The sequence below is a fragment of the Python bivittatus genome, unplaced genomic scaffold, assembly GCF_059951505.1.
Source record: "Python bivittatus isolate LINGU-HERP-01145 unplaced genomic scaffold, Pbiv_v1 ctg000060_np1212, whole genome shotgun sequence".
In the NCBI taxonomy this organism is placed as follows: domain Eukaryota; kingdom Metazoa; phylum Chordata; class Lepidosauria; order Squamata; family Pythonidae; genus Python; species Python bivittatus.
In genome coordinates, this window is record NW_028277044.1 from 17706208 (window position 1) to 17732204 (window position 25997).

A 25997-nucleotide genomic window follows, 5' to 3' on the forward strand; every position below is an offset into this window, starting at 1 on the left:
GCCATTTCAGAGTGACACTAACACAGAATTGTGTAAATATGCATTTTGAGTGTGCGTACACTACTTTATCTCCTTGTTGGTGAAATGAGGGTAATAGTATATTGATTTGTGAGGTAATTTCTAAATTAGAGATCTTAGTTTGCACAGAATGGTATGAGCCTGCTTGGAGTAAAACTGGGTTTTAGCTGCACTTGTGTCATATTAGTCAAAATGTGCCAAAACAAACTCATACTTTTTATTACCACTGGCAGGGAATGCTGAACAGGGGATGTATGATGGCACGTAGCCTCCACCTTCTCTATCTTACTAAAAATTATGCCTTGATTGACCAAAGCCATACTGGGTGATTGCGGTCAATATTCAATATTCAATATTGTTGTGGGTGCATATGAGAGTAGGAATGGTACTGCATGAAGAAATATAATAAGTTCTGTATGTAAAAGTATTAGAAGTTAGATAGTCTCTCTACAGAATGAATGGACCTCGGGAAAGATGATGTGGAAGCTGTTTGGAATTTGGAATGAAAAGAATTCCAAACAGAGTACCTTGCTAGTGGGAAGTATGAAAAAGAATGCTTGGTGAAATGATGAAATGAAAGGGACTATGGATGAGAAAAAATGTACAGAAGAGAATGATTGCTGCAAAAAATGAGGAAGAAAGAAAAATATTGTATGAAGTGTATATAGAGAAAAAAAGATAGTTGTAAAGAATGTACTCAAAGATATTAAGAAATTATAACAAAAGAGGCAGAGAAAATGCAGTGGCTGAAGAGGCTAACCAAAGCACCTGCATCACAGTGAATGGAATTAAAAATAAAATATAAAAGTGATGAAATAATTTGGGATGAAACTGAAATGGGTGAATACTGGAAGTAGAATTTTACAGATTTGTTTGGGAATAGCAGTGATATGTTGAAGAGTGGAATCAAAATGCATGCTATAAATATTAGCACCCAAGAAAAAATGTTGTTCAACGTTCTTAAAGCATTGATGACTTCGTGAATGAAGTCATATAGTGAATGTTTTAAGAATACTGAAAAACAGTAGGTGTAGATGTTATATATTAAAATATGGGTGTGGTTTGTTTACAGAGTGAGTGTGCAAATGGTTTAATGTATGTAAAGATTTCAAGACATTGTAAGAATGAGATTATTGTTCCCCTATATGAAGCGAAAGGTAGCAAGAATGAATTAAAAAAATTACAGGGAAACTAGTTAATTAAGCATAACTTGAAGTTGTTTGACAGGATTCTGACTGAAAGGGTAACAATATGTGACAACAAGGGACATTTGGGAAGTGAGTGGGCATCTTTACACTGAGCTGGAAGTGTACAGACCTAATTTTTGTTCTTCAGCCTATCATTGAGTATGACTGTGAGAAAGTTTATTATATATTTGTTGAAATATAGGAAGCATATGAGAGTGAGTAGGTATAAATTATGGATTGCATCAGTATGGGATTTAGAGTTGGTGATTGAATTTTATAAAAGCAGTATGTGATGGAAGTAAAACATACGTAAGATAAATAGAATGTTTAGCAAATGGTTCAGTATCAAGTAATGAGTAAGATAAAGATATGTGATGTTTGTTTCTTTAACATATATATATGGATAAATCTGTAAGAAATGTTGGTGGTGTGATAGTTGCAGTGAGAGGTGTTTTGTTTATATGCAACGGATGCTCGGTTTTGGCTAGGAACACTAGTGATTTACAGTGAATGTTAGATTGTATCAGTGTATTGTGTATAGAACTTAAAATTAATGTAGTGAAGACCAAGGTAGTCATTTGTCAGGAAAACGGAGAGAACAGTTGCAGGTTATACATAAATGACAAAAAACTAAAACAACTAGATCAATTTATGTAGCTTGGTAGAGTGTTTACTAAAGATAGGAAAATGGATGGAGAAATTTTAGGATGGCAAATACTGTTAGAAAAATAATGGGCCGTATGTGGTCTATTATGAGAAATAAATGTTTGTCAAAAAAATAAAATGGCTGTACATAAAATTCCACTTTGTTACATGGAAGGGTGGTGTGTGTGTGTGTGTGTGTGCGCATGCACGCACGCGCCTGCCTGCCTGCCTTTGAGTCAGTCTCAGCTCCTGGGAACTGTCTGGACTAGTCCCTGCAGTTTTCTTGGCATCATTTTTCATGAATGGTTTGCCCTTGCCTCCTTCCTAGGGCTGAGAGAGAGTGACTGGCCCAAGGTCACCTGGCTGGCCTTGTGCCTAAACCAGGACTAGAACCCGGTCTCCCAGTTTCTAGCCTACCTTAACCACTACACCAAACTGGTACTCACATGGAAACTGGAGCTACGTATATCAAGAGAATGTAACCATAACCATAAGTTGCATATAGGGGTAACTGGTTACTTAAGTATTATATGGTAATATAAGAGTTCACCTGCTGCGAAGCACCTTCTGATACCTGTTGGCAGTTCTTTATTTCAACCACACATTTTTCTGGGATTATATAGCTACCGTATGAACCCAGGAAAAGATACAACTTCCTTAAGCACGTGTCATCCAGCGTGGCACGTGTGCTACAACAGTTCAGCTGCTCCAAAGCACCTTTTCTGCTTCTGAAACTTGCACTTCCCTGTAAAAAAGCCTTAGAAGAGTTTGTTATGAAAGTAAAACTGGAAAGTAAAAAAACTGGGTAAGGTTAAATATTAAGAAGACAAAAAGTGATGTCAACCAATATGCTTAGTGAACTTACAGTTGATGGTAAAGAAGTAAAGATGGTAAATAGTTTTATATTCTTCAGCCTCAAGGATACATTAACTGCGGACAGTGTGCTTGAAAAGTAAAGATGGAGTGAAGCTGAAGAGGAAGGCTACATTATGAAGGATAAAAATATTCCAAGAACAAAGATCAGAACGATTAAAGCAATTGTCTTTCTGACATTAACACTGTCCGGGACCTGTGAGTGCACGAGCTGAGGTGGGCCGAAACTAAATGTGGGGCACAGTTCCCCAGATCTTTCCTTCTACTGTCTTGCAGGGCAATTCTTTTCCCTTTCTTTTTTGCACGCTGATCCCATGTGTTAGACAGTTCTATGCAGAGTTTTAGGCCCAACGTTAGAGAAGCATTCGGTCCCTATTCTCTTTACGGGCTGGGATCTCTTTCCAAGTTGCACCCAAGTAAGAAACGAGGGCTTAGGAACCAAGCTCAGCCCGCGCCGGCCCTGGAGCCAAAGCTGCGCTCCCGCGGGCGGAAACCCCGCTTTCCCGTGGGAACGCAGCCCTGCGCGCGCTCCCCGAGAGTCACCCCCGCTCCGGAGCCGAGGATCGCGCCCGGGCGAAACCTCGCGCCGGGCGAGCCCGCCCCGCGCGCCACCCTCCGCCCGCCCCGCGCCAGCCAGCGGGAAGAATCCGCCCGTCCGCCTGCCTTGTGACCGGAAGGGCCGGGAGCCGCCCCCGGAGGAAGAGCCCGCTGCAGGAGCGCGCGGCGCTGGCCGGGGAGCCGCGGACTTCCCGGGGATCCGGCGCGAGCGGAGGCGGCCGCGCCGGCTGGCCTGGCCTGGCCTGCCCTGGAGCGGAGGCCTCGGCGGACGGCTTGGTAGGAGAGCGGAGGGACCTCCACTCCCACTCCTGCGCCCCTCCGGCTGCTTGCCTTCCCCTTCTCCTCGCTCTCGGCCCCGGCCCCGGCCCCTTGCGATGGCCCGCGCCGGTGCGGCATCGCCCTGCCCGGGCGCTTGACCCAGCCCGGAGGGGGGCGTGTGGCTGCGGGCGGCTGCCTGGCGCAGAAGCCGGGCCTGGCCTGGGCTGGTGCCGCTGGAAACGAGAGGATGCGAAACGCCAAGTCCCACCCATCCTCCGTGGGCGAGCTGCCGTAGCAGGAAAGGACGGGATCCTGCCGCGGCTGGCTTGAGGAGGGTGATTTGGAGGAGCGTTGGGCTTCGGTCTGGGTAAGGATGGAGCGCTCCGGGGAGACCCAGGGGAGCTGAGACGGTGCCTCTGCTCTGCATCTCCTTCAGGCGGCGATGAGAGGTGGCACCTAATCTCTGGCCCCAAATCCCTCCATGGATACAATAACACCGAAGTGGCAGCCGGTGCAAGAGTTCTTGCTCCATTTTAGGGGAGGGAAATTGCACCCACCAGAGGCCTGCCTGTGCTTTTGAAAATGACAGTGATTGGGGGTGATTTATTTATTTGCAGGATTTATCTTCTGCCTTTCCTGCAGAAACTCAAAGGGACATACATGGAGGCCCCTCCTCCAATTTTCCCCCCCACAACAGTTGAGTGAGGTGGGTTGATCTGAGAGAAGGCGACTGGCCTACAGTCATCCAATGAGCTCTGGCTTAGGGGGGGCCAGGACCCAGTTCTAGCCCAGCATCTTAACCACTGCATTCAAGCTGTCTACAAAAGTATCTGGAATCTTGCATCACCTCTGATGCTCTCCAGATGTGTTTGGTTTCAACTGCTGAAGTTCACAGCCTCCATGGCCAGCAGTTGGGAAAAAATTGCTTTAAAGACAGGCCATATCGAACATTTACTAAAGCAGTGCCGTTTTAAAGGCATGACAGAATCCCTAAGGAAGATGCTGTGCTTTCATTCTGGTTATCAGGATTCTGAACATATACCCTTATTTTTTCTAATTGAACTGTATTAAGATGCATGTTCTAAATGTTTGTTTGTGGCTCCATGTGGTTCCACTGTTTCTATTCTGTGCATTACAGCGAATCAGTCACTTACAGATATATTTATTAATAATTAAGTGCACTCAGATTATAAATACACTATACATTTTTAGCTGTTCTTGCAACATCCCCATAAAATAGGCTAGTATTATTCCAATGCTCATGAGGTTGAGACTGAAAGACAGCCTAGTCTATGGATAGAATGAAATTATGTATTTATTTAATCACAATCTTAATTTTCCACACTTTGGTTACTTATATGTTTGTGTTAGTAAATAAATCCAGCTAAAAGGACTGTTTGTGATCAGGCTACTGAAATCAACAGGATTTTTTAGTAGAAAGGTATGATTTTGTTGTGACAACCTTCTTGCTTTACACCCTCCAATCTTAGGTGGAATAGATAAACAGATTGCACAGTGTAAAACAGATATCTGGGATAAGACCATGATCTATGTATACTTGTATAGGATAAATAAAACAGCATAGATTGACTGTTGAAGTAGAAACATTTAAAAAATAGGCATGATGTAATCATTCAAAATTCTAATGTAAATCAACTTTAGAAATGTAATTTAGAATTTTCTGGATTTCTTAGACCTAAATACAAACTTACAGTTGAGCAGGTTTGGTTTACATAATTAGAATGCTTATTTCTTCCAAATAACAGCAAATGGTGGTGTTGTACCTCTCAAATGTAATATAAATTGGATGATATCGTGTTTTGTAAACTCTCATCTAAAAAAAAAATGGCTAAACCTACAAGTTGTTATGACTGTCCAAGCAGTGGTCTTTTTGTTGCAATAAGTCTGTGATTCCAAACACCAGTGTGAAGAAGGACTAAACTTTGACCAATATGATGTTTAAATGTTTAAATAAACATGCTTAGATTGCACTGATCATAAATACTTAATACATTATTACCACGAGTGCATTCTAGATGAAAACTGGCAACTTAAATCTTCTATGATTTACCACCTATGAAAATAGAGCACATCTGAATAGGACTGAGCTGGGGAAGGCTGTTCTGCTCATCATCCCTGTCTTGCACAATGGCCTACAACAGGGTTCCTCATCCTTGGCAACTTTAAGACGGGTGGACTTCAACTCCCAGAATTCCCCAGCCAGCCTTCTGGAGAATTCTGGGGAATTCTGGGAGTAGAAGTCCATCCGTCTTAAAGTTGCCAAGGTTGAGGAACCTTGGCCTACAGCATGCTTCCACTAAGTTGGAATGAAAATGATAGGACTTCTCTCCTGTAGCTCTGTGGCACAGATGTTTTGAGACCAGTGCTGGGTGATCTTAGCATACTGTGTTGAGCCATCTTAGGGCTACTCATTGTGACTGGACATGAAGCTCTGGTAATTCTCATGACGATGACTTCCTGAGGACTTAAGCAGAAGGTGGAAGTGTGTCTTATTTTCCAGCATTAATTTTTTTGATGCAATGGTATTCTAGAGCAGTGTTTAATTATATTGTATTTACTTATATTTACAGGTTCAATTTCTATGGCCGCCCAACCTGCAGATGCAAGAGTTCAATTATATTCAAAATAGTTATCGTTGGAAATTCATTCGGTGAACAGGTATTGTAAAAATTGACAATTTCATAATACCATTGAAGTTATAAAGAGAGGGGAATCCTGGCATTTTGAATGATGAAAAGACAGCGTAATTTTCCACCCAGAAATACAGAATGCAATATCTTTCTCTTTATTTATTAATTTAGCAGACCATCTAATTTAGCACGATGAGTGTCAAAGCCTTCAAGCTTGTCCCCGCAGTTGAGTGGGAAATACTGATGGGTGACAGACCTCGAATCAATATTGAATGTGTTGAGTGCTGTGGAAGGAATCTCTACATTGGAACCAGTGAAGGTTCTATCTGCCACTTTCTCTTGGAAGAAAAGAATTCACCTTCTGAAAAAACACCTTTTTCTATCTCCAAGCAGCTGCATAAGTACCTCAGTGTCCGGAAGGCTGTGGGAGAGTTGAAAGCAGCTTCTGCACTTAATAGACTTCTGGTGCTCTGTGACAATACCATCACTTTAATGAACATGATCAACCTGGAACCCATCCCCACTGGGGCTAGAATCAAAGGAGCCCTGATGTTCACATTGAATGAGAACCCTGTGAATGGGGATCCATTCTGTGTGGAGGTGTGTATTGTTTCAGTGAAACGGAGGACCATCCAAATATATTTGGTCTACGAGGACAAAGTCCAGATTGTGAAGGAATTTTCCACTCGAGAACAGCCTTGTGCTGTAGCTGTGGATGGCCATTACTTATGCCTTGCTCTCACTACCCAATACATTATACTGAACTACAATACTGGAGCTTCCCAGGATCTCTTTCCTTACTCTAGTGAAGAGCGGCGACCAATTGTGAAAAGGATAGGCAGAGAAGAGTTCCTGTTGGCTGGACCTGGAGGATTAGGTAAGGCTGTTTAGGTCATTATTGGAAAATTTTTGCCTTACCTGTTCTTAACCCTTCCTTCAGGTAGATGAATTCTTCTCCTGCATAATAACTTTGCGATCTTCTCCTGCAAAATAATTTTGCAAGAATTAGACTATAAAAGTAAATCAAAGTTCACAAAATGTTAAGACAACATTACAATAGAATGTTGTCTTAACATTAAAGATGTCCAGAGAGTTAGTTGTGAATGTCTGTTCATTTAGGAAACTACCTCCCATTATGGAATTAATATCCTGTGCAGTATTTATTTGTGCTTGTTCCACAATTTCTATGACAAAAGCACCTTCCAAAGTGACATAATAATAAAAGCAATCCAATAAAGAAATGGATTAAAGTGTTAAATAAAGTAGTACCACATGTTAACTGTTATTTTCTGAATCTAAAATCCTTAAACAATCTGCAAAAAGAAATGGAGGTAGCAATGGTAAAATGGAGGAGTAAAAAACTGTATTTTCTAATATGAGGCTTCATGAAAACAAAGCCTTGAAGAAGAATGTGCTTGTAAAAGTGTACTATGTAGAAAAGCCGCAGTTAATTATTGATCAATTTTATAGACATCTGGTTGCTTTTAAAAATGAACACTTTTGGAAGTATGAAGAAATGGGTTAACTGTGAAAATGCCTGCTATTTATAGCCCATTTTTTTGCAGAATAGTTAGGGGTGCTTATGTCTCCATAACTTCAGGCTCTTTTTAATGTATACTAGATTCATTTATTAATGTTTAAATTAGTTAATACCAGTCAAACAATTTGAAGGAATGCCCTTAGTTTCTATGTAGATAAATATGGGAAGAGAAGCTCAAGCTTCCTAAATCTGAGTTCTGGTAAAACTTTGAATTTTGAATGGTGCCATAATGTTTATTGGTATGTCCCATCTCTGCTATAAACAGTGAGAAGAGTAGCCCAGGGCTTATAATAAATTCTTTTAAACCAAATAGTCCAGATAAACTTTATTAAATATCTTCAAAAATCTGTCACTATATATTTTAATGTACTTTTCAAGAACAGTAACATTGTTACTATGGATATTCATTTAAAAATATAATTTTGGCTTACAGTCTGTTCCGATTTGCTTGAATTTTCTTAAAGGTAATCAGTCCATCTTTATGAAACCACTTTTCATCAATTTGTATAAGAATCCTTGGGATTAATTTAAGTATGCAAAAACTTATGAATTTTTATGACATGAAATATATCTAACTTTTTTTTTAAACCAGATGAATAACATACTATGTAAAAAGATTGTTACAAAGAAGAGAGTCTGCAGTTGTCCCTTTTTTTGTGTTAGTAAATGGGACTGTCTTTATTTTATCAATAGTTACTGACTCTGCTGTCTTTTATATAATGCAAAACGTTCTGCATTAACTGTGATTGCTAAATAGTTTCCATTAAAAGTAAGTAGTAATGAACTCCATGGCACTTACTTCTGAACAGAAACTGGCACTTAAGAGATGAAATAATGCTGACAGTAAGAATTGCTATTAAAAATCTTTTGACAGTGGAATGGACTCCTTCAGGAGGAAGTAGGCAGGTCTTCATTGCTAATAGCTGAGTTGGGTGGCTATTTGCCAATGATAATATAATTGTAAGATTCTTTCATTGAGAAGGGAAGTAAGCAAGTAATAACTAAGATCTCCTCCAACTCTGTGCTTCAAAGTGAAATTTAATGTGCTTCCTTTCTAGCAATAAGAATTAAGGACAACCAAAGCACAGAGAAATTGATTGAACTATGGCAGTGGTCTTGCATTAATCTATAAATCTGTAGAGGCAGCCATGCTTTAAGGAAAATGAATGGCCCTGCCATCAAGGAGGCAAGATAATTTTGGAAGATTCTGTGTCAGTGTCAAAATAATTAGTATACTACAAATCTGTACCCCAAAATTACAGAGTGGAATGGAAACATCTGATGCGCTTTTTCAGATGGCAGAATATATTTGGGGCATGCTTGGAACCTATCACAATACTCCACTTAACCTTTTGCAGCATGTGTACGTTCATATGAGCCACAGCTTGAAATTCCGGCTGGTCATCTGTCGTCTGATAAAGCTCTAATTTCTTCTTCCCTTTATAAATTGACAGGTATGTTTGCAACCGTGGATGGCATTTCCCAGCGGGCTCCTGTTCACTGGTCAGAAAATGTGATTGGGGCTGCCCTCTGTTTTCCATATGTAGTTGCTCTAGATGAAGAATTCATTACCGTGCACAGTATGCTGGACCAGCAGCAGAAGCAGACCTTGCCCTTTAAGGATGGGCATATCCTACAAGATTTTGAAGGTACATGAGAGGGAGAGAGTCAGTCTGGTCTAGTGGTTAAGGGGTTGGATTAAAAACTGGGAGACTGTGACGTTTAGGCCTGCCTTGGGCACAATAACCAGCTGGATGACTTTGGACCAGTCCTTTCTCTCAGACCTAGGAATAGGGTAATGGCAAATCACTTCCAAAAATGTTGCCAAGAAAACTGCAGGGACTTGTCCATGTAGTCTCCAGGAGTCAAAACTGACTCAAGAAGATAGATAGATGACAGACAGACACACAGATAGATAAGAAGAAGAGGGAGCAACTTTCTAAGGGTTGGAGGCTGTAGTAGGCTGGAGCTGGAAGGTGATAGATGATGCCAACAGGAAGGATTCTGTCTCTACTGGAAGGGATAGGGCAGATTTTTTGCAGTCTAGTTTTTGGGAGGAGGAATCAGGTTTTTAAGGTGAGAATGGGAGCAGAAGGCCTTCTGAGGTGAACTTCTACCCCCAGAAAGCTCTCACCCTATCCCCCGTGTAGCCTGAAATTGTGCCACTGAAATTTAATAACAAGTGATCAGATTTCAGTTGGGGGGGCAGTTTGAGAAGTAGAGCATATTGTCTGCAAGAGGCATCCCACTCCATTTCAACCCTTACTTTTGAGAAAAACTCCAACTGTACTCATAATTGGCTATTTTGCTGCCATTTTCTTCAGGGTAGGGAGCTAGAGGACTGCAATTTTTAAAATTGATTTATTAATTTCGATTTTAGTGCTGCCAAACTCTAAGGTTGCTGGGAGTCCGGCATCATACAAATAATAATAATATAAGGACTCGATAGGTGGATAAAAATGCCAAATCCAATCTAAATATCTGGCTGACTGTGCGACCAACCAGGAAGAGGAGAAGGAGAAGGAGACTCTGGGCAACTCACAGCGTAAAAACAAAATACAACAAGATAATAAAAATACAGTAAATGGGAATAACAATGCCATTTTGTTGGTTCCTGTTTGTTATTTTCATTTATTGCATTTTTATTATCTTACTGCATTTTGTTTTTACACTGTGAGCTGCCCAGGGTCATATTACTATTATTGTTGTTGGTGCTGGTGATAACCTCTAACAAGGAGCCTGGGGGAGAACTGCAGGTCTTCAAGGCCTCCTGGAATGCCATCAGGGTGGGAGCTGTCTGGATTGGGGGGGGGGGCGCGGGAGGGAGACCTCATTCCAGAAGGCAGGCGCTGCAGCAGAGAAAGCTGCTTTCTGAGTCCCTAAAGATGACACTGTTTGATTGACGGGCCAGAACCTGCCTTCGTCTCTTTTACATTGACTGGGTTATTCTCTGAGGCACTGAACGTCACAAGTACTCTTTCTGTAACTGCTGTATGAGGCTTCCCTTCATTTTGGCAGCCTTATGTATGAATAACAGGAAAACCTCAGCAAATCTAAACTGCTGTAAACTGGAGTTTCATTTCCTCATTCAAACGGATGAAGGAAAATTATTTGTGGAAGTGTCAGCAAACATTTGTGTCCATAAAGAACTTCTGAATACCTGCTGGTGTGACCATTATTTCTCCCTTTAAATGATGGAAGAGAGTCATTTGGCCCTAGCAGGAATTGGATTTTTGCAATTTGCACTGCTATTTTATCTGATAGAAATGACTGCATTTGTATGTTCACACAGCATTGGAAATATTTACTTTCCCTTTAAAACAGCATATGTAGTCTCTCTTTCTTATGCTTTGCTTTGTAAATTGGACATTTTGTTTTGTTTTTACATTTAGGGAAAGTAATTGTAGCTACTACCAAAGGGGTATACATCTTGGTGCCACTGCCTCTGGAAAGACAGATTCAAGATCTTCTGGCCAGCCGAAGGGTTGAAGAAGCGCTAGTGTTAGCAAAGGGAGCTGAAAGGAATATTCCAAAAGAGAAATTTCAGGTCTGTCTCTAATTTTAAAATGCCTCGGAGTGTGTTCAGATGACTATAAAGTTAAAAATGTATAAAATTAAAAATGCACTTCTGTATATTTGTTAATGTGTTATTTCTTCAAGGGATAGGATTCTAGGTAAGGATGTACAAAATGTTTTGAATTTGAATGTTTTGAATTCAAAACACTCCTGTTTTGAGCAAGAAAACTGTTACTTTGAGTGTGAAATGGGCTGCTTCCAGCATTTTGTAAGTATATTGAACTCAAAACAGGCCTGCTTTGAGTTCAAAAAGTTCTGTTTCAAGTCCAACAGATTTTTATAAATACTGTAAAAATATTTTGTGCTTGAATTAGTCCGTTTTGCTGCTTGAAGCAAGCTATTTTATGCTCAGGGAGGGTGTTGTGAACATTTAAATAGTTCAAATTTGAAATGTTTTGCACAGCGGTAATCCTGGGAGTGCACTCGGATGAATTCAGAGCTCTGCAGCTGGGTTAGACTGGCTGTGTCAGGAGTGGCGAACTATCCTGGTATTGTGACTGTAAAAATGTTAGAAAAAATATCTCGTGGGCCCACCTACCTTTGATGTAAGTGTTTTTATCTGAAAACAACTTACTGACTTCAGCAGGTCTTGTTTACAGATGCAGTGTATTCATTTAGCAAATTCACAAAGATGCAAGTATTTATCAAACACAATTCACATGTTTGAAGTACATAATATTTTTGATATTCTTTGATGCCTTTACCAATGGTGGATAGCAATGGAATTAAGGGGGAAGCGTCCAATGGAGTCGATGCCTTGGCAGAGCTGATAAAATGATCCTGCAGGTCTACTAAATATAATGTAGTTGCCTACTATGATTACTAAGAAATTGCTTTTTAATTGGCATGCAATTTTGTAATGCATATGGTTAGACAAATATAATTACAATGATAAAAAAGGCAAAATATGCATAAGATTCTGTTCAGCAAACAGAAATTATGACATTAGTCATCTTAATTTGGTCTTCATACATCCGTTTCAGTTTTACGGCTGTAATCTTGGTGTGTCCCTGTAAACATGCTTATCTTCTTCCTGAAATGGGAAGCCTGGGTTTTGAATTTTAAAAATGCTCAGTTTCAATAGTTACATCTATTTGAATACCTTTGTATTTGATGGAGGGTGTCTGGGCTACGAACAAGAGTGGTTTGTAGGATTAGTCAAGCTTGTGCTTGAACTAATGAAAGGACTAAATAACTGAAAATGATTAATTATTGTTTTGCCACGAATTTATAATTAAAACACCTTAAAGTACTGTGCCTTGATTCAGATAATTTGTTTCTATTTCCCATTAATAGAGATGGGCAGTGATATAAATTGATTAACTAAATCAATAAGGTCTGCTTCTAAGTACGTGGAACTTTTGGCAAGCATTTCATGTAAGGGAGAACATGCATCCCAGATCTTAAAATGTTAGGTTTGCAAATGCATGTATTTTGCAGTATGAGCATATGAAACTATGAAATTTTCCAGCAGACGTTCACCCTCTAAGATATGTAAGTGCACCTGATACTGTAATGCTATTTCCCACGAGAGGGATTCTCCACTAAAACCTTAATTAATTTTAAGTGTTGTTTTGATTATAGCACCGAAACCATTTGAATGCCCTATAGAACTTTCTCTTGCAACCACATTTGTTGGGTGTACCCGGCATCCTTTTGGAGTGGCTGGTGCCTGACTTGTGCTTTGCAATCCCAAAATGGAAAGGTGACCTATTTCCACCTTTCTCAATCTAAACAAGACCAGTTTGGTCTAGTGGTTAAGGCTCCAGGCTAGAAACTGGGAGACTCTGAGTTCTTCATGAAAGCCAGCTGGGTGACTTTGGGTCAGTCACTCTCTCTAAGCTCTTTCGTTGGGGGAAAATAGGAGGAAGAAGGAGTATTAGGTATGCTTGCCACCTTGAGTTAATTATAAAAATAATAAAGGCGGGATAAAAAAAAATCTAAAAATGACTTCTGAATCAGTTTTGGCTTATTTCTTATTACAATGAAACCAGGTAGTTTATTAGTCACTTTGTAGTACATGCCTTTTAGACTTAAATGTATTTTTTATTTGTTTCCTGTGCAGACAATGTACAAGCGAATTTTGCAGCAAGCAGGGTTTATCCAGTTTGGACAGCTGCAGTTCCTAGAAGCAAAAGAGCTCTTCAGGTAATGCTGCTCTGGGGTAAAAAACATTTTTGCAGTCTAGTTCAGTGTTTCTGAAGATGTGTGGATGCTGGCTGGGGAATTCTGGAACCTGAAGTCCACATACCTTTAAGTCGCCAAGGTTGAGAAATACTGGTCTAGCTAACCACTGCTTGATTAGATTCATATACCATATTTTTCCGACTATAAGATGATACTTTTTTCTAAAATCCTTACGCTAAAAATTGAAGGGCGTCTTATTCAAGGAAGTCAGCCGAGGAGAGAACTGCGCGGTTGCAAAACTGCCCATACTTTGTTTCTGCAAAGAGGCTTCCTCCTATTGCTAGCCTCCAATCACAAGTGAAATAGCTTGAGTCTGCAAACAGACTTCCTCCAATCACGAGCCTGATGTAACTGATGTCAGCTGATGCTGAACACACCAATTGGAGGAAGTCTGTTTGCACTCGTGATTGAATGTAATCAGTTATGCAAAAGAGCCTGGAAATAGAGCTGCAGAGAGGAGGTTTGGACCTCCTCCCACCGAGTGTATCAGGTAAATGTTAACTAATCACTAAATAAAAATGTGTTCTGCACTATCTTTAAAATATTGATTTCTTAATTTTGGGTTGGAAAAGTGGGGGGCGTCTTGTACATAGGGGCGTCTTATTGACGGAAAAATACGGTATTTGGCTTTAAAAGCTCTAGGATGTTGGCCTGAAACATGAGATTTAGTCAGTGTACTAAAATGAAATTGGAGTTGGTCTCTAAATGATAACCAAAGGTACAAGCTCACGTTGATTCCTGTATGTTGGACTTGTGACAGGACCACAAGCTTCTGCTTTTCTCATCTGCCTGTGGATTTATTTGCTTTTCTTTTGGATGTACCAGATAACTGAAATAACGTCGTGTATTTGCTTCTCAAGAAGCTGAGTTTGGGTCACTTGATAATTATATAGGAGTCTGGAACCTCGGTTTAACATTCTCAATCCAAGAAGAATTTGAGGGAGAAATTTGGGAACTCTATTTCTACTGCTGAGTATTAGAGCTAAGCAAATTTGTATACTGAACTAATTCACAAAAACATACATGTAGGACTTAATGTTAAGCAGTAGATAACAATAATTTGGGCAAGTTTACATGCTCTGCAAGCCTCTCACATACAGTATGATGTTCTAGAGATGTACTGCAGAAGCAAACCAGGATCAAAACAGGCAGAAATTATTTTGCAGTTTGCTCTCAAAGAAAGTAGCATTATAATATTATTATATTAACATAAACATGTTAATCAAATGATTATTACAGTTGGTCTGAAACCTAAGATGTGGACAGTCCAGGTTTCCCAATTATATGATGTATTTTAAAGCCATTATCAGAATCTTTTTAAAAAGCTGCTTCAGCTAAAAAAGGGAAGGGAAATGAGAGCCTGGTTTTGATGAAAGCACTTTATAAATAAATAGGTATTTTAACCTTCTGTTCATAGCAGGAGCAAACAAACAAATCTCCATTTTGTCAAAAATGAGGGAAAGCCGTTTGAAACTAGCTGAATTGTTTTGTGCAGCACAGTCTTTTTTTGTCTTTTTTTTTAAGTGCTGGTGTGCACTGGGATTAGGATTTTGAATCATACTTTTATAAAACCTCCATGGGCTTTCCTTGATGAATCCGCCTCTTACGTTTTCAAGTACACGCACAGGATGGACGTTACCTATCCTAGCAGGATCCTTTTACCGCTTCCCTGAGCCCATATGAAGACAGTTTTCTTCTAGTTGAACTCAGTTCCTAGTAACTTAATGGACACGTCTGTGTAACTCTTTTAGGAATAACACGGGTGGTTTGTTGCTGCCTTCCGGAATGCTTTCTGACTTCCCAGGCTAGCCTGGGCTTCTGTAGTGGCCTTCCATCCAAATACTAACCTGATATAGATCTTCTGAACTTTTTGAGATGGCCACCCAGCTGCTGTATACAAAAAAGCAAAAGTGTAGGAATTTTGAATTAGCCAGCACTGTCCTTTTTGTTGTTGTTACTGTTACTGTGCACACCTCTGTATACTTGCCTTCCTCTCTGTTTCATCTAGTTTGACATTGTAATTGCAGAAGCAGCCAGCTTGATGTCCGTGAGCTGATTTCTCTCTACCCTTTACTGTTGCCTACTTCCTCTTCATTCATGCGGTCGCACCCGCCCCTGCACGAATATGCTGACTTAAACCAACTCACACAAGGGGACCAGGAGAAGATGATCAAGTGCAAGCAGTTCCTCATGAGCTACCTGAGCGAAGTCCGCAGCACTGACGTCGCAAATGGCTGCAAGGAGGATATCGATACAGCCCTGTTGAAACTCTACGCGGAGTCCAATCATGAAAGTCTTCTGGATCTCCTGGTCTCCGAGAATTCTTGCCTTTTCGCAGATAGTGCCGCGTGGTTGGAGAAGCACAAAAAGTAAGCATAAAACTCCCAAAACAAATAATCCTGGGCTCTGTGCAGCCCTAATCCTAATGCCCTGTCGTCTTTGCTGCCCACCTTTTGGTATATTGAACCAGGAGCCTGTATTTCTTTGGCATAAGCCATAGGTAGCAACCTTTTTTGTTGTCATTTGACTAATTGATTTAAAAATACTTTTACAAACAGTCACTATAATACTACCTCCCCCCAACTCTTCCTCCTCCTCCTCCTTCACCTTCACATTTATATGCCTCATGACTCCCAGCAAGTCTGGATTATGTATTAGATCCTCATAGTTTTCCAAAATATCTTCGTTCTTTACATTCAACAAATTGATGTAAAATTTTTGCTGATAGGATTGTCATAATTCATAAAGAATCTGATTTTCAGGATTAATTGATTTTCCAAAGAACTTAATTAATTAATTGATAAACAATCAATTGATTAACCTAATTGATTAACAATTCCAAAGAATTAATTTTCCAAAGAACTGTTAACCATTGTGTGACCGTAGTGGCCCAAGACTGGCACCCCCATTCTTTGTTGAGGGCAGTTTTGCCGCGCTAGCAAAATTATTCCTTCCCAGTGAATCCTTGTTACCTATCTGAAACCCAGGTATCAGGCCGTTGTGTGGACAGAAAGAGGCTCTTTCCTTGCACGCCTTAATTGCTAAGCCCTCATTCGCCTTGAACTATGCAGTGGAGATAGATACTAAAGGCAAGTTTTGGTATAAAGCTATGCTAGCCTGAGACAGGAAGAGTCAGGATGGGTTGAAAACCTACGCCAAGGGCTCTCAAACTTTGCCCCAACTCCCTAAAATAATGCATAATCATTCCTGCTGTATCTGCCTAGTCACTTGCTATTTCATATTCCTTGTTGTACAGGTTTTTTGCACTTGGGCTCCTGTATCACTCAAACGGTCAAGATGCTGCAGCACTGCAGGTTAGTGTACAAAACGGCTTAGCTCTTGCTTTTTCCAGTTTAAGCCTCTTCAAAACAAACAGATGTCGGGAGTCCGTAGGGTGTAGTGGTTAAGGTGCTGAACCTGGAGAGGGGAGACCGAGGTGCTAGTTGTACCTTAGGCATGGAAGCCAGCTGGGTGACCTTGAGCCAGTCTGCGACAAGCCAGCTGATAAACAAAACCCATTGTTGCATCATGCATTGATAGCTTTGCTGTAAGAATTAGGCAAGTGCGGTGCACCCAACAACCTTGTAGGACAAACTTTAAGAATAGAACAACAAAGCAGCCACAAATGGATATTTTTAAAGCTAGTAAATCCATTGTTGTTAGCAAACAGTTTGACAATGCAAAGGGAATGAGATCCTTGATTTATTTCTTTGTTCCTCCTCTGTTTATCGCCCTTTTAAAATGTTTAGTTCTTTATATCTCCACAGCACCAGTATCAGTTAAAGTTAGGCTTCCTAGTTGGGCTAGCCTGCCATCCCAACCTAGATGCATTCTGCCAATTTAATTATGATGTGGCTAACCCTGGTTTTTATGTCTAATCAAACTATGTATTTCTTGGTGCATCCTGTAAATGGTAAAATTTCCTCTATAGTTACTCTTCCAATGTAAAGAAAAAAAAAGTATGCACTTCAGGAGCTTAAAATGTTGTTAAGCTGCCTATAATCGATCAGTGCAAACATTGCATGACTTTGGATCAAGGTTGTTTATATGAAACAGCGGAGAGCTTAATAACAATTGCCATTCTAATATCTTTTTAGATATGGGCGAGACTATTGGGAATGGAGGGCGCTTACTAAGAACTACATGTAGTAAAATAGATAAAGATTTAGAAATTCAAAGAGAGGAAGAGAGATCTGTGTGGTTGAAATTTGTGCTCCATTTTTTCCAATATATATAAGGAAATGTATGTATGTGTTTCTCTGTTTCTGTGAGTGTGTGTGTAGATAAATGCATAGAGAAGGTAAGGGTTGGACTATGGACTCAGAGAAAAAGGTGATTTGGAGTGAGGAGTTGTTCATGTAAACCTGTCAGCAACTCCTGAAAGCTATAGGTGTAGGTGTCTTCGAGAGCTGCAGCAGTCCCAGGAAAGGACATGTTTGGTTTAAGGTAGTTTGCTGGCAATGACACATGTGCCCCGCACCCTCCACCCCCCATGCTCCAAAGGACCTTCTTGCTTTTGAATGTGAAGCACTGCATAGTCCCAAGTTTCATGTATGGCTTTGAGAAGCTGTCCTCTCTCCCTCTCCCTCTCCCTCTCCCTCTCCCTCTCCCTCTCCCTCTCCCTCTCCCTCTCCCTTTCCCTCTCCCTCTCCCTCTCCCTCTCCCTCTCCCTCTCCCTCTCCCTCTCTCTCCCTCTCTCTCTCCCTCTCTCCGTCCATCCTTTCAGGAGGATGGTTGGGGACAGATTCCAAGAAGAATAGCATTTGCCTTTTTTAAGATTGAAGTGAAACTTGTGTTTCTTCTTTACTTCAGTTATGGGTACAGATTGTTAATGGAGACATTCAGGACTCTACGCGCACAGATCTTTATGATTATATCGTGGACTTCCTAACCTCCTGTTCTGACCATGAATTGGTATGGAAGTATGCAGAATGGATCTTAGAGCAAAGTGAGGAGGTATGTGGCTAAACCCTTTTGGGAAAAGTTTTAAACTGCTGTTGCTTGGATACCTTGTCTAGAATAATTTGTCCTGCACATTGAGTTCTTGTTCTATTTCTGAAATCTTTAATTCTGTTCACTTGTTATTCCAGTATCATAACCCCCAAACAAAAGTTACAGTGATTATGAAGCAGGTATCAAAATATCATCCAGTAATAAATTATAGTTGTAGGTACCTGTGGGTAGCCCTAAAGGGGACCTTCAGTTTTGCGGTTCCTCTTGCTTTTAAGGCAGTGTTTCTCTTCTTCTTGTGTTCCCTGTTTTGGACCATAGAATTCAGTGCCTGGGAAATCCAATATTTTTCCTAGAGTTTTCATGAAGTGATATTGTACTCATGGAATGAAGACATTTGAGTCTTACAATGAATCAGTTAATACTGAGATTCTATCCAATTTTTGTTGTGCTTAGAGTAGATTATTAATTTCAAGTGTTTACTCCAGATATCCCATTTATCTTGTGTTACTGAGTGGCAGGTTAAATTACATTCCTCACTCTAAGGAGGAAAGTGCAAGTATGTTAAATTTTGTTTTGTTCTTTATATGCATTTCATTCAGTTGTGGTACAGTGTCTAATTTCTGACCAAAACACGTATCTAGCCAGTTGCTTCACAAGTTTATTCTGGGCTTTTTTGTCACTGTTACACAATGAGTACTTTTTTAAAATGGTTATTCTTTGTGAATAAAATGAGAAAAGAGTAAATTGTTGCAGAAGCTGGTCTATGAACTGTCTGTCACATGTACTTCTGCAGTTCTGGAATCTCTAAATGTTATATTGTTTTAGGTTGGCGTATACATTTTCACTAAAAGGCCCTTGGAAGACCAAGAGAAAAACAGCTTTAACCCAGATGATGTCATCAGATGCCTTAAAAAATATCCGGTGTCACTAGTAAAATACTTGGAACACTTAGTTCTAGAGAAAAGAATAAAAGTAAGTTCGGGTGAGGGGTTCTATAGAATATTAATGCTTTGAAAGGGACTATGTGAATGTGCGTATCTGAGTGTTCAGCCTGTACTTGTAGCTTTACATTCTGTGGTTTAGAGAATTCAGCATGTTCCTCTAATTCTCTTACTCCTGTAGGGTAGCACAGCTAGCTTGGGGATTGAACACCTCTTTCATCCCTCCTTGTGTACTCACATTCTAAGTCAGTGCTTCCCAAGCCTGGGTAAATTACCTAAAATTGGGTAAAAGTGATTTTTCTTTGGGTAACGACACATGAACCCATTACTCATCACAACAGGGACATTTACATTGACTTAAAGATTGCCACGTGTACTAAAATATATTTGAAAATCTCCCAAAATATTCCTATTAAGATGAAAATTGATGAAATTACCAATGGTAATTTGTTGAAATGACATAAAGATCATCAATGGTATTGTTTTTATAATACAGGTAGTCCTTGAGTTATGGCCATTCGTTCAGCGACCGTTCGAAGTTATGACGGTGCTGAAGGAAGGGACTTATGACTGGTCCTTGAAGTTCCAGCCATTGCAGTGCCCCTGCAGTCATGTGAACAAAATTCAGGTGCTTGACAGCTAGCTCACACTTATGACCAGTTGCAGCATCCTGCGGTCACATGATCACCTTCATGTTTGAAACCTTCCCTGCCGGCTTCCCATAAGCAAAGTCAATGGGAAGGCCAGCAGAAGTCAGAAGTCACTCGGGTAAATCTCCCCCACTCACTCTGGCCTTTCATTGCTTGCCCGCTTGCACGCACCGCACCCTCCTTCCCCCTTCGCTCGCTCACATGCACCACATCCTCAGGACTTTCTGATAAGCGTTTTTTGGTCATGACGGAAAACGTTTGGGAAGCTTTGTTCTAAGTAGAACTGCTGCTAAGCAAAGGAAATTAGATGTTGTAAAAGTGGCCGGTGGGAATGGTGTAAAATTCTCATTTTTTATACACATACAAGTTTTTGTACTTATGGTATATACGATAAATTAAAAGCAAATAACTACTTTTTACATTATTTCTTCTGTTAGCTGCTGTAGTTCAAGTGGAAAGAGAACTAGCTAAAATGTCATAAAAAGGGACACCCTTCTCTACTGTGACTAATGCTGTAGTTGCATCTGCATTGCAGTGCAGATGTGAAGTAAATATTTTGACTTAATCTTCCTTAATTTCCCTCTAATCCCAGAAGTATATTATTTGGACAATTTTTACGAGCAAGCTTACTCTGATTCCTCCATGCTGCCTTAATGGATTACCTTTGCAGGGAACTGGGAACAACATCTCAGTTGGTCTGCTGGCTCTCTCAGCAGCATTCAGTGACTTTGACCGTGACTTCATTGTTCGTTTATTATGCTTCTAATCCACCTAAATAATAGAAGTTTATGATATCATGTCTTGATGCCTTCTATGAGTTTTATTGAAATAATCCATGAAAATGGTATATGGAAACTGTTTTGAGGTTAGCTTGGTTACTGTTATTTTCACAGAAGGAAAAGTACCACACCCATCTAGCAGTGCTTTACCTGAATGAAGTGCTCCGTCTGAAGTCACTGGGTATGGAGAGGCAGGAGAAGCTGACTGAAACACAGGCAAAACTACGCAATCTTCTGAAGAGATCTGACCTTTATAGAGTTCATTTTATTATAGGTAAGAGACTTCAAATTACATTTATCAGAAGCTCTTTTTCTATCAAGAAATGTATTCCTTCAGGTTTAATCTATTGGATTTGAGTCCAATGTTGGGCAGAGCTGATGGGTCCTGCCAGACCCCAAAATGGTTGAGGCTACCTCTTCTTCTCCTTCTCCTTCTCCTTCTCCTTCTCCTTCTCCTTCTCCTTCTCCTTCTCCTTCTCCTTCTCCTCCTTCTCCTCCATCTCCTCCTTCTCCTTCTCCTCCATCTCCTCCTTCTCCTTCTCCATCTCCATCTCCTCCTTCTCCTTCTCCTCCTCCTTCACACACACACACACTTTTCCCATCTTTATTTCCTTTTGCTTCTCTGTCCGGTGAGCTGCCAGGGAAGAAGCAGTTTGCTTTTGCCAGAGATATGAACTGATTGCTTGCAGAAGACTTTTGAATCTAAAGCCTGAAGTTTATTATAGAGGCTCAAATCACATTGTGCCTTTTCTTGGCATCATACCTTTGAGCCTCTATAATAAACATACATTGCTACAATCCTTGAATGGTATTGAGAGATTTAATTCTAGCAATGAGACAATGTTGACTGTTCTGGTCATTTAGGGACGAAGGATGAGTATGTTAATCTGTCCATTAAACATGGTTCTATTATCTAGCGCTAGTCTGGGCTTGAACACTGTCCAAGGAAGGTTGTTTATGGGTTATATTGAACATTAATTGGAATGAAACTGAGATCCTGTGTTTTACCATTTTAAGTAGTCTTTCCCTGAAGATCTAATGGGTTTGCCATCTGAACAATTACATGTTTTTAAGGATCTGGGAATATACTTTAAATGTAATCTAGGTCCAAACACTAATTCAGTGTTATACCCTGCTGAACCCTTTTGCATGACCATTGTAACATTTCATAAGTGGGCAGCTTGATGCCCCCAGTTATAAAAAGCTTTGAGGTTAAAGTCATCATCAATCAGTGCCTCTGAGGTGCCATTTTGGGACATAAACATGGAAGAGGCATTAAGATAGTTGAATAAATCCTTTCTGAAGCATATATTTGGTTTCTAAAGAGGTGATGCAGTACTGTAACTAGAAGAGAAACAAGCTGTTCTCCATTGCCTGTCATGTCAGAAAAGATTAACATTTGGTTTAAATTAAGTAGAGGAGATTGTTCTTCAGTACTGACCTTACGTGGAAAGAAATCATACATTTTTCAATATGATTTGTGGTCATGTTGGAAAAAATACACCTGGAAGAGTTCTCCTTGCCCTAAGAAATTTTATTTATAACTAGTAGCAAAGGTTTTGGTGAAGTTAATTGTTAGGCAGTTTGTGATGATAAATGATTTGCTTACTTCAGTGATACCTAGAGTGTGAGACAGATACTGTTCATGCTCATTACTTAACGTACATTGCTGTTAAAGAATTTAAGGGTGTCACATATTAATAAGTAAAATCTGAGATGGTCTAAGAAGTGTCCTAGAAGAATAGTCACTGACATGTGAATGTGACTGCTCTCAGGATGCATTATCTCTTAGGTTATCAGCATGTGTTCAATTAAAAAAAAAATTTTCTAATGTAAGTAACTATAATTTTGTGTATGTGTGAGGTTTTTGTTTTGATCAAGCAGTCAAACTTGCCTCATTACTGAAAAGGCCAATAAAAATCTTTTTTTTTTTTTTTTAACTAGTGTTTTCAGTCTTTTGTGATGACTAGTTATAGTGCCCTACAATTATACATATACTGTATGTGTAATGTTTTGGACATGTCTTCAGAACAAGACCATGTGAATCCACCCGCATTTTGGCTGTATGAGAGGTTATGATGGGTCCATACTCTGGTAGATACCTTGCTCTGAATGTATTTTTCAGTTGACTTTTTATTGCCCAAAGTAACTAGGAGTCCTGTATCACCTTGAAGTTCACAGTAGAGCTCATGGACTGCAATTAATTTCAGTAGATTCAGGAAGCATCTTGAGAGAGGTGTGGATAAGTGGAGGGAGAATAGGTGGAAGAGAGAATGTCTGGAAATGAAATGTATTACAAGCCAACAGAAGAGATACAACTTTCTCAACCTTGGCAACTTTAAGATATGTGGACTTCAACTCCCAGAATTCCTGGGAAATCACAAGTTTCTTTGCAGCACAGTGCGTGTGGACCACAGTGTCATTCGGGATATCGGATACCCACGCTGGCTGGGAAGTTCTGGGAGTTGATGTCCACATACCTTAAAGTTGCCAAGGTTGAGAAACACTGGATATAACCATCCCTTATATAGACAAGGCTTATATTTAAATTTACATTTGGCAGATAAAGTTGCTGGCACAGATCTTCATACTGAGTGTGCAATACTGTATGGAAAGCTAGAAGAACATGACAAAGCTCTACACATTCTGGTCCATGAACTGAAGGACTTCTCGGCCGCTGAGGACTACTGCCTATGGAATTCTGAGAGCAAAGGCCTTCCCTACAGACGGAAGCTTTTTCACATGCTGCTCTCAGCATACCTCAATTCCAGCACGTCCAACCCTGAACTGAACATGGCTGCAGTTGACCTTCTCAACAACCATGCAGCTGAATTTGATGCTGCCTGGGTATTGCAGCTCATTCCTGCCAGCTGGTCAGTACAGCTTGTCTCCTCGTTTCTGATGGGTGCAATGAGGGAAGGTCTCCATTCACAAAGAATGACTGAGATTGCACTGAGCTTAGCCAAAGCTGAGAACCTTATTTACAAGCATGAAAAGGTAGGTTTATGGGGTTTGATCAACAGATCGTTTTTGCAAATTTCTCCTTTTTAATTCATGATAGAAGAAACACGTCTAACTTTCGTGGTTCATAGGAACAGGATAACTTATCCATGATTTCTGTCTCTCCTCCCTATAATATATCTGTATTAAAAAGTGTGTTTCTCCCTCTCTCTCTCTCTCTCTCTCTCTCTCTCTCTCTCTCTGCACACACACACACACACACTTCTTTCATTTTTTTTTTGAAAAAAAGAATCTGACTGATGGTAGACTCCAGATATCATTCCAATTAAGAACAACTTATACTGCCACTGGTTACAACCCCGAATGTGTACTTAAAAGGAATTTTTTCTAGTGTAGAAACCCTTCCTGTCTGAGGGTTGGTGAGTTTCACTCACACAAGCACCTTTCTTGATTTTTCTTCAGTTTTCCTCTTCTATTGTAATCAGATTCCCAAGCTTTCCAAGGATTCAGCCAACCTTCAGAGAAGGCTTTTCAAAGATACAAAGAAAGTGCTCAGCTCCCTGCCAGTGTGCTGCCAAAGATCTAGTGTGGTCATTTCCACTGAGTGTCATAGTTCCCCTAAAGGAACATTAGAATTGGATCTTAATAAACACTGAAAGCCAGTCTAAGAGAATGGTCATCAACCCCCTCTAGTCAACTTCCTGTCTCACCAGTAGTGGCTTTGCAAAAACAAAACTGGAAGAACCTTGCAGTTTTCTTGACATTTTCCTGTGATGCTTTCTCTTGTTCTTGCTGCTTCTAGGTAAAACTAAAAGAAAGCCCAGTCCTTCTCTCTGACAGAAAACTCTGCCAGGTGTGCCAGAAACCTTTCTGTGAACCTGCTTTTGTCCGGTATCCAAACGACACTGTGGTCCACACGCACTGTGCTGCAAAGAGACTTGTGAATTCCAACACTAACCACCACTTATCCAGCTCCAGCGGGCGGACATGAAATGAGTGGGGTCAGTGGCTGTGCTAGTGTTTGATTTCTTGGAGTAACAAAGGAGAATCGGCTGGACGAAGAAGTCAAGAAGAAGAAGAGAGACTGCCCTGGCGTAGATGGGAAGGCACTGCTCAGCATGAAACACAGCCACTTACTGATCTTTTTTGAAAGGTGATGGCACAAGAAATTGCAGGGGTTTATATAATGGATACTTTCCTCAGAAGAAGGGTGAGCAGTTCAGAGTGGAAGAACTGTTTTTAAATTAAAATTTGCACTGAACCTGGTTATCAACTGATGTTGAAATGAGAGGGGACAGCATCATGTTCTATGCTCTTGATATGGTTAATATTTGATGCACTTTTGAGCCTTTGTTCTCCTTCTTTCTCTGCCTTGTATGTTCACCTATTACAAACTGATTGAAGCACTGAGCCCTTGGTAGTTCCTGCTTTAGTTGCAATGAGGCAGGGCAACACAAAGACCACTGACTCTCTATTTCTGACCTTAGGAACAAGTCAAAATGTGAGTGTCTCTCATATGGGAAGCATATAACATTTGGGACTGGGGAGGGGGGCTGGAGGAACAGGCTGTAATAATTGTAATGACTTATTTATTACCATGCAAATGTTCTGTAAATACAGTTGAATGAAACGTTTTTTATATCTCAGCATTCTCTAGAACCAACATAACTAAGTAGTAATTCCAGGGGTTGGAATTCCAATTTTTGTTGATTTGTTTGTTTTTAAGAGTCTACACCGGTCATTACAAAAAGAGCCATTGCTAAGCTTTCCTGCAAGCAAAGAAACCAGTGCCTCTCCGTTGCAGGAATGACATGCAAACCCTTATCCTAAGGGATAATGAAATGGAAAAGATGTCAAATCAACAGGTGACTCCTGAAGGTGCTGAGTATGCTTGGTAACAGTTAATAAAATACTTCATGGATTCTGAAACAGCGTGCCAAACTCTTTGAAACTGGCCAGTTGTCTGTAATACCTGCTAACATTTTTAATTTGCAGGGCTTATACGCCCGTCCAGTCAGAACGACTCTGGGCAGCTTACATATTCTTATTTAGGTGAATAAGTTAAAAAGTACAAAGTCAAAAATATAATGATGATGTGAAGTTGCTTTTTTTATTTGTATTTGCCCTTGCGCGCGCGCGCTCTCTCTTTCTCTCTCTTTCTCCCTCTCTCTCGCTCTCTCTCTCTTTCTCTCTCTCTCTCCCTCTCTCTCTCGTCCACAA

The 25997-nt window shown here is 40.3% G+C and overlaps 1 protein-coding gene across 5 annotated transcripts; it reads left to right on the forward strand.

The window, feature by feature from the left end:
* The first annotated feature begins 3363 nt into the window (after window positions 1–3363).
* On the forward strand, window positions 3364–25698 carry TGFBRAP1 (transforming growth factor beta receptor associated protein 1). 5 transcript variants are annotated; one of them, XR_015795410.1, is made up of 14 exons: window positions 3364–3906; window positions 6131–6218; window positions 6362–7067; window positions 9185–9379; window positions 11123–11277; window positions 13372–13454; window positions 15521–15862; window positions 16750–16807; window positions 18306–18449; window positions 19272–19418; window positions 20931–21090; window positions 23380–23813; window positions 24580–25278; window positions 25504–25698. XR_015795410.1 is itself a non-coding variant. In XM_007433067.4 (13 exons), the coding sequence occupies exons 3-13, from the start codon at window positions 6383–6385 to the stop codon at window positions 24766–24768; spliced, it is 2592 nt and encodes an 863-aa protein (XP_007433129.1). In that variant the 5' UTR covers window positions 3364–3906; window positions 6131–6218; window positions 6362–6382; the 3' UTR covers window positions 24769–25698. The 5 variants fall into 5 exon arrangements, 4 of the variants coding, with proteins under 4 accessions (XP_007433129.1, XP_025025490.1, XP_087992706.1 ...); XM_007433067.4 differs by having other exon boundaries at window positions 24580–25698; XM_025169722.2 differs by having other exon boundaries at window positions 6365–7067; window positions 24580–25698.
* The last annotated feature ends 299 nt before the right edge of the window (window positions 25699–25997 follow it).